The sequence below is a fragment of the Dysidea avara genome, chromosome 3 (assembly GCF_963678975.1).
Source record: "Dysidea avara chromosome 3, odDysAvar1.4, whole genome shotgun sequence".
In the NCBI taxonomy this organism is placed as follows: Eukaryota; Metazoa; Porifera; class Demospongiae; order Dictyoceratida; family Dysideidae; genus Dysidea; species Dysidea avara.
The window spans coordinates 5,327,941-5,343,742 of record NC_089274.1 but is presented as its reverse complement, the minus strand read 5'-3'; the positions used below and the strand labels follow the sequence as shown (position 1 = coordinate 5,343,742).

General features: G+C 37.6%; 1 protein-coding gene across 1 annotated transcript; it reads right to left on the bottom strand.

Moving 5' to 3' along the window:
- Positions 1–78: 78 nt before the first annotated feature.
- LOC136249037 (uncharacterized) lies at positions 79–13,737 on the bottom strand (the record flags this gene model as incomplete). The annotated part of the gene is given in 7 exon segments (XM_066040941.1): positions 79–222; positions 280–349; positions 5,134–5,288; positions 5,398–5,493; positions 6,892–6,926; positions 6,977–7,278; positions 13,448–13,737. Coding segments are annotated over 7 exon segments (1,014 nt in total), but the record flags the coding sequence as incomplete, so codon positions are not given.
- Positions 13,738–15,802: the final 2,065 nt, after the last annotated feature.

The following is a 15,802-nucleotide window of genomic DNA, read 5'->3' as shown; positions in this document are numbered from 1 at the left end:
ACAACAACATGTTAGAAGATTTACATCAGTGTATTCTTGTTGATGGTAACAGAAGTCAAATGTATGCATACAACAAACCTTATGCTCCTCTTTAACTGCAACATCCCCCAGCTTTGTACTTAGCTTGTACACATTTCCAAATCCACCGTGACCAATTTTCTCCTGCTGCCTGTAATCAATGTAGTCAACACAGACCTTTCCAACCATCTCCTTCCTTGGCTTCTGTTCACCAAATGCAAACATGCACACATGTACATTGCAAACCAAATCAATACTTACAGAATAGAGCAATATATTATTCTCTGCATACTTCATGAGATCAAATTTATTCGTAGCAGTACAATATTTCCTAATATACAAAATGTAGTTGTACAGTCATAACTCATAACCTTTGACTATTATTATGTACATGGCTGCATATGTCATTACGAATATCCAAGGTGTACATGTTACATGTGTATACAGTTAGGGCTTTGCAGTACACCTAACCGAGATTTTAACAAGGCTACAATGGCAGTACATCTAACTGAGGTATTAACAAGGCTACAATGCTATATATGGGACCTCAAACCACGATAGCAAAATATCAAAAATATTAGTAAAATATAAGAAATTAGCATTTTCTGCATATTTACAATAGGGATAGCTGAGCAGAATGTTTTTGGCCTGCTCACTTACTAATTACCATACATTTGTGATCAATCTTTTCTTGCACTGTATCCATTCAAGGACAATACCTATCTTTAGCAATACCAAGGTATTACCATACCACAAAGTCCTATATGTAGTTACAAATGCATACATACAGTACATATGTATGTGCATCAGGGGCGTAGCTAGCCAGACGGTGGTGGGGGGGCAGGCATCCCCCACAAAACACTCGACATTGTTCATAATTGCACAAAAGGCTAATGACCCAATGATGAGCTAGCCAACATACGGTGTTGTATTATTACAGCTTATGTAACTAGCTACATAACTACTTCATTACTGATTACTACCAGTTATCACTTATCAATGGAAATATTTTCGTCGAGCACCATCGCACGTGCCACAACTACTCCAACAAATTCGTCCACAATCCAGTACAATTATATTGTGAATATTTTAGTACAATACAATGTGTCACAGTTACTTACGTCAGCCACAGTCTGTGCTGCAGTCCTAGCACACTGGCATAGTATAACGAGCTCACTCACTTCAGCTGGCAAAATTCAAACGCCATGTATTGGCACGAAATCCCAACTCTATACCTTTCCTGTTAGCAGAATTTGTAAGCTTGTGACGGATCATCTGACTGACTGACAAAGTGAAAAAAATTAAACTGGCATGCCACTACACTGTACGAAGATCCAGTGTGATTAACTCGGGAAAATAAAGTTGGTCCATTTAACACTTTATCACCTCGTAGGTTTGTAGCATCATTGCATATCACTTGTCACTTCTGAGTTGCGACTCTTGCGAAGTCACTTTGAGCGGGTCATCTGTCTTTAGATTCAAAAAATGCACTATCACATGAGTAGTGTAGGCTAAATATAGAATTGTGTCTAATATTTTCGTTCGGTGAAGGCATAGTCTACACAGGGGAACCCCTGGGGATTCGGGCATACCTTATTTTTAGCGCATCGTTTTATTAATTGCTTGTAACGCGTAAGAAATCATCGTATTATTATCACCATTCACAAACGAGTTGAATGTTGTGTGCACTTGCGTAGTAGTGCACAAATAGTAATTTGGGATGCGTGTCAGTTACTAGAAAGCTTGTGACGGAAGTTTTAAAAAAACATCACTTAGTGACGGGGGGGGGGGGGGGGGGGGGGGGGGCAAATGCCTCCCCTTGCCCCCCCTTGGCTATGCCACTGATGTGCATACACAAATTTATGGAGCTAGAATGTATAGGGATGGGCATTTATTCAGTTATAGTGATTTCACCTACCTGTGAGTATATTACTCTTGCGGTTAGGTAAGTATATATATATATACTCACCTGTGGTTTGATGCACGTAACACTAATGCATGTCATGCCTAGCCCGTGGCAGGCAACAGTACGGTTGATCACCAAAGCCAGTGCAGGCTAATAGCCTCTGCCACACTGCAGGTGAACCAGTCAGTAAAAATCCACCCACCGGATTCATTTATGAACTTACCTCACAACTTCCATGATGGGTGATAGCAGGTAACGTTGCTCCTACATTTGTTGATATGAACAGACAAGTCCTAGGGATACACAGAATATGTTTACAATCGATCATTTGTTAGCTTACTCACCGATAGTTTTCACACGTTTTTGAATACAGACACACCCCCATCATGAAGCCACCACTCTGCAAGGAGTAACTACTCTACAAGCAAGCTTACCTATCTAGGCCTTTAGATATGTATGCCCAACTGCCCGAGGGCCGCAGGCCCAAGGGCAAAGGGTATACATATCAGGCAAAGCCCGAATGCACCATGTTACAGCTAATATGTAACACTTATATGCATACCTAAAATTTTTGATTAATGGTCAGCAGCTAGTATGTTCTGGTTACATTCGGTTATGATGAACGGACATATCCTAGAGATATCACAGACAATTTCGGTCACACGAGTTTAATGTTTTAATCAGTGCTATTGAATCATTTATGCCCTCGGGCCTGCGGCAGGCAAAGCCCTCATGCCCGTGTTTCAACTATTACTTATTACATGTCATGCAATATAAAATTTCAATCAAGTAAATAATTATAAAGTTTTAAAAACAATAGTTAACCATTTAATACAGGTTGCATTTATGACCTAATTTTAGAAAACCGTCTACATACGCACATTTATCAAAATTCGTTTTATTGGTTCTTGGTTGTCTACAGGGACAAAGGAATTAATGGGTAAGTTTCAGCTTCATAAGATAAGCAGTGTGGGAAATACAGCAGTAGACACCCAGACAAGCAAATAAATCAATATGTATACAGAAGACATTGAGAAAATAATCTACAGGCGCTTACATAAACCATTGTAACTTACTGATACAATGGCGTACAGAGTTGAATCTTTGCTCATTGTATTCGCCATGAATTTGTGAATCCACCAAGGTATAGTTTTTGCCAAAGGTATTCTTCTGTGATTCAGAAGGAAGGAAAATTCATTAAAGAAAAATTGTCGTAAATTCTTTCGTCACCGCAATGTAAGCAAACATCCGTAACTCAGACAACCACCTGTGTATGAAGATAAAACAAAGATTTTTGAACTTCCCATGAATAGGGGAACATGATGATATCCAAGATTCATCCACTGAAGTGTCAATTCACCGACCAGTAAGGTGATAAAAACTTGCATGGATTTTTTTCTGAAGCTTGTGTTTTTTACCCATTGTTTTTGAATGCATTTTATTACAAAAGTACTATTGTGCGTAAATCGACTGTTTTCTAAAATTAGGTCACACTTACTGTTTTAGAGAAATGTGGTTGACTGTACAATAATGTAATAGCTTTATAGAGACTTCAAATCCAAGGCTGTAACATATTTATGACATACTGCTAAGCTTGTAGATATAACCATGCAAACTTCAGAGTAGTACGTAATTGTATGCAATGCAGACAAAAAGATTAAACTAATGTGAAGAAAGCACTTGACCTTCAAATGTCATAATGTTAAGTGCCCCAATGACACTAGGCTCCTACAGTTGGATCAAGCAAGTAGGTGATAGCTGACCATAAAAGGAAAGAACCACGACCAAGATATTACCAAGCTATAGGGCTGTTCTTCTTACAGAAAACAGAGAACCAAGCAAGTCTCTTGAGTCTTGACTAATGCTTCCTTAGCAGTGCATAGCAACCTAATTACCAAATTGCAAAATAATTCATAAATTAAAAATTACACTAAATTACAATATTTACAAATTTAATTATCTAGCTAATTTAATGACAGCATAGCATTAGTATAAAATACATGGTTGATAACTGCTTGCTTAGCTTAGTAGCATGGGGACCTGGTTTTTAGAAGTAGCACAATATCAACTTGTTTATAGAGGAGCTTAACATGTATGCTTGTGAGTAGCAGTTCCAGATTATTTTGTAGCTAAAGGAGGTATGAAAGGTGCTTTTAATATACATGTACGTACAGTAAGGGTGAATGGTACACAGATTTTTGTTGCACTATTTCATTCAAAAAGTGACTAGTGCCAATGTTTAAAAATGAAGTAAGATTCCACCGATAAAAAAGTAGTGAAACAAGAAATATGAATGATGGTAGTATCACACTACATAGCTATGTGGGAAAATCCCTACACTGTAGAAGTACCCTAATTTGGAAATATACTGATAACCTATAGTTATAATTGCCAATTCTGATTGTGGTGAACATAAAAGGTTTTAAGTATTGACACTAGTGATAAGAAAATTAATACCTGTGAATAGGACCGCCCAGAGAAATTAAGGGGCCCAGGGCAAAGAGTTAAAGTGGGGCCCAGATGCAAGGAGGTTTTCATTCTAAATTACAACCCAAGCTGTAAGTTGAAGACCAAAAAAAAAAAAAAAAAGGTCATGACCTGCTAACAGTAACATTAGCTACCCCTTACCAACTATATCTCCTTATCTATAAACTTACTACACTGCTCCTCTGAAGAATACTGTGACTGCTCTATTCGAGTATTTAGATCTGACTACTCTATTAGAGTATATTGATCTTTTAAACAGGTATTCGGGGGGCCCCTTTCAGGCTGGGGCCCAGGGCAAAATGCCCCAGTTGCCCCCCCTGTGGGCAGCCCTGCCTGTGAAAAAGGTGTGATGAAAAAGTCTGAGCAAAGAAAAATTAGCCTAACTTATTTAGGAATTGAACCCTTGGCCACAATACAGCAGTGATATCATCTCCAACCTCACATTTCAATCACAGTGTACCAAGACCAATCATCCAGAAACTGATCATTTATAGCACCCATAAGGAATAACTGCTTTATAAAAGTAAAGTTTTTGATATTAGCAAATTGCTGTGATACAACAGTGTTGACAACAATACTGATATTTATAACAGTGCACTTGGCATGTCAGGTGTTCAATGCAAAAGTAGGGATTTCCCCAAATAGCTAATGAGAATCATGAAATTGGTTCATGACAATAGTTGTTTAGTAAAACATCAATAACTACAGCACAGTAAACTGACCATGTTAGCTCAAAATAATCAGATAAGCCATGCGTTTTAAAATGGTATTCAAGGTAATGCTGATAATCTACTGCAAATTGTTGATGAGAATGACTCCCTTTCAAAAATATTTTCAAATCATGGGTAAAATCTTCATCAAAGTCCTCCTGGCATCTCTACATAATGGAATACACAGCCAATCAACACATAGTAGGTGATGGCTAAGTATAGGATGAGCCTTATCAAATAGTATGGTAGTACTGTTTAGTAGGGCCACATACTTACCTGTCCATACGGACACAATTTGACTGATCCTTTGTTTAAAAAATGATAAAGAGTGTGCACATATCGTCCATCTAGCTGTGGTGTAGTCTCATCAACCTGTTTTAAGATAAAAGTCAGGAGATACATGCTATGCTGCAAACTACACACCATAAAACATTTTTAGTATCATACAGTACGGTAGTACTGCATAGTAGGGATGATGAAGTTTGGGCTGTAATACCCAAAAATATAAACCAAAAGCCAGCCTCACTTTCCTTCACAACTTGGCAGTATTGGTCAGGCAGAATTACACCAAACAATGCCTTCAAAACAACCCCAAACCATTTCAACAAATTTCTAGTAAATATTTAATTTTGTACTGACTGCCTAATGCCTCTAGCCAGCATAACTCGAATATGGATAAGGTAATGGGTTTGATTTCTCATTGTTTGCCATCACTTTGCCCAAGATGTGCCCTTTCGCTAACCGCAACAACTACAATGCATGCATCATTGACTTACCTTTGTCCATCTTTGTGTCCAGTTTCTTTCTCCACTACCATGTAGGTGCTGATTTGTGGTATCACACTATGGCTTCAGCACAGGCTATTGTGAGAGTCATCCGTAATTTCTATAGTGTGGCTGGATTGATTGCAGAGGCACTTATTGCGTTGTTCTTCGTTTGAAATGCTGAAAACGAAGCAAGATTCTACTTTGCTTTTCAGTCAGGATGACCAAATATGAAGCCACACAAAATATATTGGCTGGACTTGCAGTGATAGTCATTTTACTGAACAATTTAAGACTGAGTTGTATAATTATTGTGCTGAAATTACAAACATCTGCGAGCATGGCCATTTATTTATTTTTTGTAAATTTCTATGGCAACATTTTTGACAGCTTTGCTATCATGGCCAATTGTGTGGTCATTCGGTCATTCCAGTGACTCCATGGTGAGTTGTGTCTATGGTTGTGTCATGTTCACACAAAGAGTGCTTTATTGCAATAGTGGAATATATACATAGCACCGTTTGGCACATTATGTAAAATAAAACACACTTTTTTTTCTTTTGAACTTAGATAATATCAAATGTATATTAAATACAGAACTTATTGCAAGGAGTAGTTTTTTTGTAGTAAATTGTACTTTCTACTGTACATAGTCTTCCTTCTTGAGTTGTAAGGGTAAGTGACAGCAGTGATTTCCATGAATGAGTAGTGTAGTTTACACTATGACTCTAAAGTAATTAGTTTTGTATAATACAATTAAAGGACGGCTACATGCGATTACTGTTCTATTAGCATATTGATTTTGTATGAATTATTTCCTTTGAGGATGGGGACAGGTAGAGAGAAGTCCTTTTTCCCCCTACCCTATATTAGCTATATAGGTGTAGGATAGGACTATAAGTATAGGGAACATAGGTTCTACAGTATAATAGATAGGCCAACTTTGGTAGGACCATGCAATTCGCTTGATACTTATCTGATGTGTCAAGTCTTACATAGTACTTACTGGTTCTTGAGTTGCAGATGAAGAGCTTCCATTTTCTGCACAGAACATTAAACAGTTAAAACCAAATTATGAAAATCCTACTTACCTGCTGTGGTTGGTAAAGTGGTTCTAATGGAACTACTTTGTAGCAATGGACCATTGCATTTCCCAGAATCTGAGGAAGATACTGTTGTGGTCACCTCTGCTTGTAAATTAGGGAAAGAGTTTGATCTAGTATCATTATTTGCTAGGGGATTAGAATTTGGTACAAGCACATTATCAAATTTTCTTCTAGTTGTTGTAATTGCATCATAGTTGACCTCAGTGTCAGACTTTACAGCATATGGCTGAACACTGCCAACATCCAATGTCTCGAGTTTCTGAGCAAGTAATGTGGAGGATTCAGACCTACGTACATATAAAAGTTTAAGCAGGTATTTAAAGTACATAATAACAATGTAAGCAATATTTGCATATAATCATGCTACCATTGGCTACATAGGGTACTAGGAACATTGTTATAAGTAGAGTATGGCACTTTTGAATACCCAAGGATGAATTAAGTAAGACACAATGAATACACAACATGTGTGAAAGAGATGAAAAGACATTTCTCTGTTTCTCTTAATTTATTTCCAAGTTCTACATTCCTTAGGTCATATTCAGCAGAATCTAACTCAAATTACTTTGATTGCACATTGGATCATGTGCATTGATAAAATGATGGTGCTCATAACAGTGTAAATGCTTAGAAATGTATACAGTGTAAATTGCTGTCAATTATACTCTGAAAATTAAGAAAGCAAGCAGAAGTTTTAAATGGAGTTACATGACTGCTCTATTAGAGTATTGGCTGTTAAAATAAGAGTATTTAGAGCATTTGACCCTTGGATAATACACACCTTGTAAGTTTATAGAGTATGATAACCAATTTTATAGACAACTTTTACTACTACTATTCAATGATTACTCATAGGGAAAGTGTTAATTAACAAAAGCCACTAGTCATCCAGTTGGACAGTTTTTGTGTACAAGAGTTAATTTACTTAAATTTTTATAAAGTGTGTGAAAAGAAAATTTATGTAAGAAGATTAAGAAAAAAATATGAAGAAAATATAACAAACCTTGAAGATGCATATCTCAGTGATGGCTGGGTGGATTCAACTCAAATTTGGAATAGGAGGTGCCCTACCCTGAGGGAGTTTTCACAGCAAAACTGGTTAATTTCCATTCAGGCACTATTGAGCTAAGAATGCGTGAAAATAGCATTTTCCTGGCTCCTGTAAAATACACATCTGCGTTTCACACTAGCTGTACTTGGCCGCACAATAGTGTGTCCTGATACAGTAAATAAAAATGCCATTGACTTTGAGCTAGTTGTAAATAAAAATGGACAGATAAGTTTCATGCAAGACAAGATGTCACGGCTGCGTTGCAGGATTAGCTGATATACATTAGAGGGGAGCTAGATCACATCAGGGCTGTCCACTTTCACTAGGAGCACTTGACCTTGCAGTAGCTGAGGATCATCAGGTGGCTCCAGCTCATTGATTGAAATCTTATCTTAGTATTTGTCTAACACTTATACCATCTTTAGTGCTAGGGATGGTGGCAACCAAGGGAATAATAATTTTAAAAAGTTTTCATGTATCTGTAACTCCATAGTGTTTGAACAGTATAATTAACCATTTCTGCTGTGGAAGCTTCCTCAGGGTAGGGCATCTCCCATTCCTAATTTGAATCGAATCTGCCCAGCTATCATTGGGATATTCATGCCTTCAAACTTTGTCTTATTTTAGTTCTTCATATAACTACACAGTCTTCAACAATTCCTGTAGTAAAGGGTAAAAAAGTTAAAAGGAATTATCAAGGCCAACCATAAGCTGGATTTGGAACTTGCAATTAAAAAAAAAAGTAATATATGTCAGCCATTATTAAAATTTATTAGTATTAACATCATTGCAGCCACTTGTTGGCCGCCATCTTTGATTTCACAGCTTTTTTCACCCAGGGTTTTTAAGGCCAAACCTTTCATGGACATAGAGAGGATAGTTTCCTCAGGTTTTAGGAAGTCCCTCTTTGAAATTCAAATTTCTATTCAAATTTCTAACAAGGAACTGAACATACTGTTCAGTGTAACTATGATAAATAAATAACAAAATTCAGCGATACATTATATTTTATAGTTAAATAAAACTATGCATTGATGGCAGGATAAGCCAGGTCTGACCCGGATTACAAAATATCTGGATTGTGCATTAGATTATGTGTGTTGATTATAATGTCTGGATTGACGGTGACGAAGAGAAGTGTAGAAACAGACCGCTAGCAAGCATATTCTTAAGAAGAAAGTAGGCTGCATGTGGGAGCAGTTTCATGTAGAGTATTGTCAAATATTCATAAACTCTTGGTAACGTAACTGTGCACCCTAAAAGTATAATTGTAGCAGATAACCATTTTCGCATCATGTATATACAATTCATACTACATTTCAATGATCACTCATGCATGAAAAATGCTAGCGGTTGGCCAGTTGGAGCTACGCCCAATTTTCATGTAAGAGACTACTTTTAATAAAGCTTACCTGTGTTACTGTTTGGTTAACATGTAGCCAAACTCTACACATTTGCCTTTTACTCTTGCTAAAACTCCATTATAACAGAGACCCAACTAGTATTGTCCAAAATGGCATGCCTCTACTTCAATGAATTACGGTCAGATCTGGATTGCTATTCATACAGGTCATTGCATGGTGCTGACCGAGTATCAACCCTGGTACAAGATGGATCCTCAATACTCTTAACAATTCATCAGCATATGTATCTTACCTCACTATATAGCTATTTGCCAGGGACTATAAAATGTAACTGCATCACCAATTCAAACACGAAATATTACAATCTATTGAATTTGAGTTCAATACTTTTCAACAGCTAGGGACTGCATCCCCCAGGTCCCTGCATCAGTCAAAATTCAAGGGTAGCACGGACACCCCCTTTTGGAACAAGCCTTTGTTGCTTTTTTTTTCAATTAAAGAAGTTGGTTAAGTTTGTGCAAAAAAAACAAAAAAAAAACAAAAAACAGTTTATCATGCATTTAAGGAAATACTTTATTATGGTAGTTACTAACCTACTAGGGACCCACAAAGAAGGCAACTGAATGCCTGGGAGTCAGAAACATGTCTGTTAAACACAAAAAAATCCCAGACCAGATGGTGGCTTGATCCACAGACAGCTTGTAGTCTACGCAAGTGCCTGAAGAGCCACACAGCCTGGGACCCAAGATTTCATGGCTAGATCACCTTTTCTCCATCTATTCAAAGTGACTATATTGAAATTATAAGCAGGTCTGGACTGCTTAGCATAAGCCACTCATTTTTCACACCTCTGGCAAGATTGTTTCACTGTTTCACTGATTGTTTCATTTTTTTGTATGTAGAACCTACTTTTTGAAAACTGTAGTTTGAACAAAGTTTCTGAACTTAGTACGTGACTTAATTAACTAACCAGCTATCACTCTAATGATATTTGAAATTTGGCCATTAATAAACTTTAAAGGTGAAATTTCTGTTTAAACCTCTATATTAAAGAAGTCATAATAGATCTCACTTGATGACTGTTTTTATTTCAAGTTGTTTAAGGGGTATACAAAAGACAGATGCCCATACTGTTATGCAAGAATATTAGACATTTGACAAGCTGAATTTAAAATTTGATTGACAATATTGACCCCATGCAGCTGCCAGTCCGGACTATATTTTTAAGTATTGGTATATATGTATATGCACTGTGACAGAAAAAAGTTGTCTAGCTCACCATGTGAGACTAGATACCATGTCTTGCAAAGATATCTACTAACATGTGCAGTATAGAAAATTCCAATGGGACCTCCTCTGTTTCTCATCCACCGCCCACATTTGGTTATTGTCAGCTCCAAATATTCCATTATTCTATATTCTTCTATTATTTTCTAACTATTCTTGCATACTGTACAGACTCAGTAAAAGCCATCCTGTAACAGTGTCAGCTCGCATGTCAGCAGTACTATCAAGTCGGCACAAATTCACGTATACATTATTTTTGCAACTTAAAAGAAAGGTACAAGCTTAAGCATGCTTTTATGCAGTTTTTTTTTTATCAAATGAAAATCTGTAAATTTTTGTAATGGAATAATGGAAATGGACTGCCCGCCCGCATGCAAATATGCCTGAGTCCAGGATGGAATTTATTTGTATTATTATTAATTGTAACAGGTAAAGAAAGCTTGGAGAGCCTGTAAAGCCTGATCTTTACAACAAAAAAAACAACAAAACAGTTGCTTATTATTACAAAGCAAAAACTATAACTACATGTACAATTGTACAACAAACCAACTAATTAACAATTATACAACAACGTATATCAGCTACCACAGTGAAGTAAATTTTTGAAATCATTTAACAACGGTGTATTGGCTACATGATAAGGTAGGTTATTCCAGTCATTGATAGCTCTTATGATGATCTCACTCTAGTTGAAGTATATGGTTTAAATTATGACCCCTAGTTATGGATGAATTATTATTGATTAACACATCTACATTGAGATAATTGTTCAATAGCTGGTAAATCCTTATCATGTCCCCACGTTGTCTCTGGTATTTCAATGAATTTGTTGTTGATTCAAAATGTATTGAGGTCCCCAAATAACATTTCCATATTCCAACACAGGCTGAACTAGTCTCATGGGGCCATACCTACTCTTCGCACGGCGCTTATCGATTGATAATTATAAGTGCACACCTAGTTGTGAGAGGGTCTGGTATAGTTTGAACATAGATAATATACCCCCCTGGATTGGAGACTAGTAAGCGCCATTGGTTACAGGCTGTTTCGTGCCCCCTTCAATAACAAGACAAGTTTCTCTGGGCAAAACAAGACTCACCACTGGTAAAGGGTTCTTTCTCAAGATGTTTTGGAAGCCAACAGCGGGTATCGAGGCAAATTGGCTCTTTATTGTGCGAACAGTAGAAGCAAAACTGAATGTAAGATGTGATGGCTAGAACACATTCAAGGAAAACACCGAAACCCTGTACGCTACGTCCTTCGCACCCAGACCAGTCTGCAGAGCATTATTTGATGACTTTGTAGTATAAAATGTGTAGCGATGCTATTTAGAATTACAGAGAATGTGCTTCCCATTTTGCCAAAAAATACCATCTCAAAAACCTACCAAAGAAGTTATGGGAAGGCATATTATTTAGCCGAGGCCATTTTTTATAGCATAGTTAACCTTGTGGTACTTTCTTTTTCTACCTACAGCACTTAGTTTAGTCAAGAATGTGCTTCCCCCAAAGCATGTAATCCGCTATTGTAAGACTTCTAACCAAAACTGACGCGAAGTAGTCAAACTTACCAAAACAATTATCATAACAACACCACAAGTCATTCTCGTTACAAACTGAAGTCGCTAATGCCACTGTTTAGTTGTAATAGGATTAAATTTGTTGAGGCACAAAACTTGTACAAAGTCTATCGGCACGCAGCACAGTTTCCAATCCAGGGGAGGGGGGGTATATTATCTATGGTTCGAATAACACTGAGCTTTTTCAGGGTGATAATAAAACACCTGGTTAACTTTCATCACACCACGTCACATTGTGGACTGGTGGCTTACTGTCAGCAAGGAAAGGAATTCGCTAACAACTCGCAACGTCACGTCACGTGGTATGATGAAAGTTAACTCGGTGTTTCATTGTCACCCTGAAAAAGCTCAGGGTGTCAGAACAACTTAACTATTCGAACTATACCAGGCCCTTTTGCAGCTAGGTGCTTATAATTATCAATCGATAAGTGCCGGGTCTGGTCACACGAGACTAAGGCCACTCCAATTGGTATACCGGTTTCTGGTCCTGTTCACTCTGCAAGGGGCATGTGGGTGGGCAAGTTTTGTCATTACGTCATTATTATTATACTGTTAAAATCACTATATCAAAACTTTACTGGATACAGCTACATGACTATAATGCATGCACTAACATGAATTATTTATATACAACAAGGTAAAACCTACAAATGCTGACACATTAGATACCAATCACGAAATACAAACTAAAAGCAAACTTTAAAAAGTCAAAAGCCATATACCAAGGTTGTCACTTACAATTAGCAACAATAACACGTACCAGAAAGCAAACATGTGCCAATAAGCGGGATAGATGTTAGGTAGAGTATGCACGTTGTAACAAGCAGCAAAATCGTAATAATATCAATAATGACTAATCTAGAGATTTTAGATATTTTGGTGCAGGTGGGGGACCAGAAACCGGTATACCAATTGGCTAAGGTCAAACGTAAGTTTTGTATAAGTTAATAAATGTATTAACTTGTACAAAACTGGAGTGGCCTAAGCCTGGTGCTTGGGTTTATACCAACTACTTCCCTCTTGTTCCTAACCACTTTATAATTTCATTAAAAATATGGCTATTTGAGTTGTAAATGCCCCTACCCTGGGAACAACTTGGGGTGACGAATTCCCTACAAATCCCGTTAAGCAAATAAAAACAACATACATAACTGATTGATTTGATTTTAACTTACATTAACTCATATGGTTTGACTCTCGGCTTGACTATTACGTTCAATTTGACTACAGGATCTGTCGGAATACTGGTCGGGACCACACCTTCAACTTCCACCACGTAGTGATCAGTGCGACTCGAATCAGTGTTATTGAAGAGCTCATTTAGTACAAGATTATTGCCCAGCGATGACACAGGACAACAAAACAACGCTCTACACTGTCGAATCATCGGTCGATTTAGTGGTTTCCTTAGTAACAGCCTTTCTGAGAATCGGATTATACGAAATAATAAGAATAATACCCTTCGTCCCCATCCGCCCACGCGCTTAATCACACACTTTCGCGTGATCGAGCACGTGGGTGGCTGGGGACGAGCCTATTTTTCAGAGCCTGCCAGAGCCATGAGCCATGCTGGGCTAACACAAAGCACACAGTCAGTAGGCATTCCAGCCCGATTTTAAATTCATGGCTTACGGATTGCCAATCTAGCTATTAAGTCAAATCATTTTTCTCCGGAGCTGGCCATGTTTTTTAAAGGAAACAATGGCACCTGATCAGGAAGCCACCTAGCAACCCGGGCTGTCTTGAACTGCAGGTGCTAGCTACCAGTTGAAAGTTTGTAGCTACTGTGCATGTAAGTTTGTAGCTACATGTAGCTATCGAATGAGAGAGTCAAGGGAGAGAGTTCTTCAAGTCAGGGTATATCAGACCTCAGCAATCTTTGTGTGCTTTGTGGCTGGTGAGCAAATATGTTTCACCTACAGCATACTTGTCAATACAATGGTGTATAGTTATACCAAGAGTACATAATATAAAGTAGTAAGAGAGAGTGTCCAACAGGAGTACATTCCACCAAATACACTGAATAAGATAGAATATCAACACCTTGGTTTGTACAAAGGTTTCACCATCTCAACACATATCAACACTTGCCTTCCACCAGTAAATGTGTCAATTGGATCAAAACTTTGAAAAGTCTAATTTTACACAGTGTGTTTGTACAGGCTATATTGGCAGTTTGACATTCTTCCTTAATATTGTATATTATAAACTCTTGGTTATACAAGTGACTATCTCCGAGTCAAATAAGGAAAAAAGATAGTGACAACTTGTTAGAGTCGGGTAACAACTAAAGTAGAGATGTCACTATGATGCAACAATACCTAAGATGGAGTTGTAGTTTCAATTATGGCATTGCCATGCTGACTCTGAGTTGGTTTTTATAGCTATATGCTTTTGAGATAAACCATCTGAAAATTGCTGTGTATAAAATCGCTAACCCAGCAAAGAACCTTCCATCTGACAGTAGATTTCCATAATGGTTGGACAAACTCTATTACAATTTTCAACCCCATTGTAACTCGGATGATGGAGCAATTCCAAGTGGTAAACACATGTTGCTGTTTTGTGCCTGGGAATATATACAGAGAATTTTTTTCAAAAAATCTTGGATACTGGAATACCTACCTTTTGGCAGACCATGACAATGAAAAGGACAGGTAACATCGAAGCCATCTCATCACAGTAGCATATGGGGTTTGGACCACTTCTCACAGTCTCACACAGTAAGGAATCCAATTAGCAGATTAGCATTCAGTTGTAAAAAGCACAAGATTCTTCAGTCATCCCTCCTGTCATATAAAAGTGAATGAGCTCCCTTATCTTTCTTCATGGGTACACTTCTTCATGTTTTCATGTCTTCTGCAGGTAAATCCCCCTAGGTGGTGGGTTATTAGGCTGGGATTCTGGGAAAAGGGGTTAAAAACCCTGACATCAAGAAATGTTCTCTCGCAACTGCTGTAGAAGCTATTAACAGAAATGTGTAGATAAATGTGCAAATGTTTAATGGTGAATTGAATAGTGCTGGGGAATCCTACCATATCAAAGTTTTATAGCATCATGTTATGCAAGGCAAAGCCATATTCCCTCCAAGGAAGAGCTGTGAGCCAACTTGAAGCTCATTTCCCTCAACAGATCTCAAATTGGAGGGTGCCCAATTAAGTGAATCAAACTGTGTAGAAACAGCCCTTTACAATTTGACTGAGACAAAATCAGTGACAGCAGTAGTCAAGCAATTTCATCAGAAGCAGAGCGAGACTCACTGCATGAATGACTAAAAGGGTGGGCAATGTCAAAATGCTCATCAATTAACCAAACAGCTATAACAAGAGTACATAATATTTATATAAATATTATGTACTCTTGACTATAGCTATCATGCGAAATAGTAAATTTTTCTTCATGTGTACTACCATGCCTGCTATACTATATTTGGCCACGTGAATTGACATTTAAACAATATCATCAGCACTTGTTCCATGTGCACTATACACATCTACTAAATCCTTAGTTGTAGCTAATTGACAAAAATC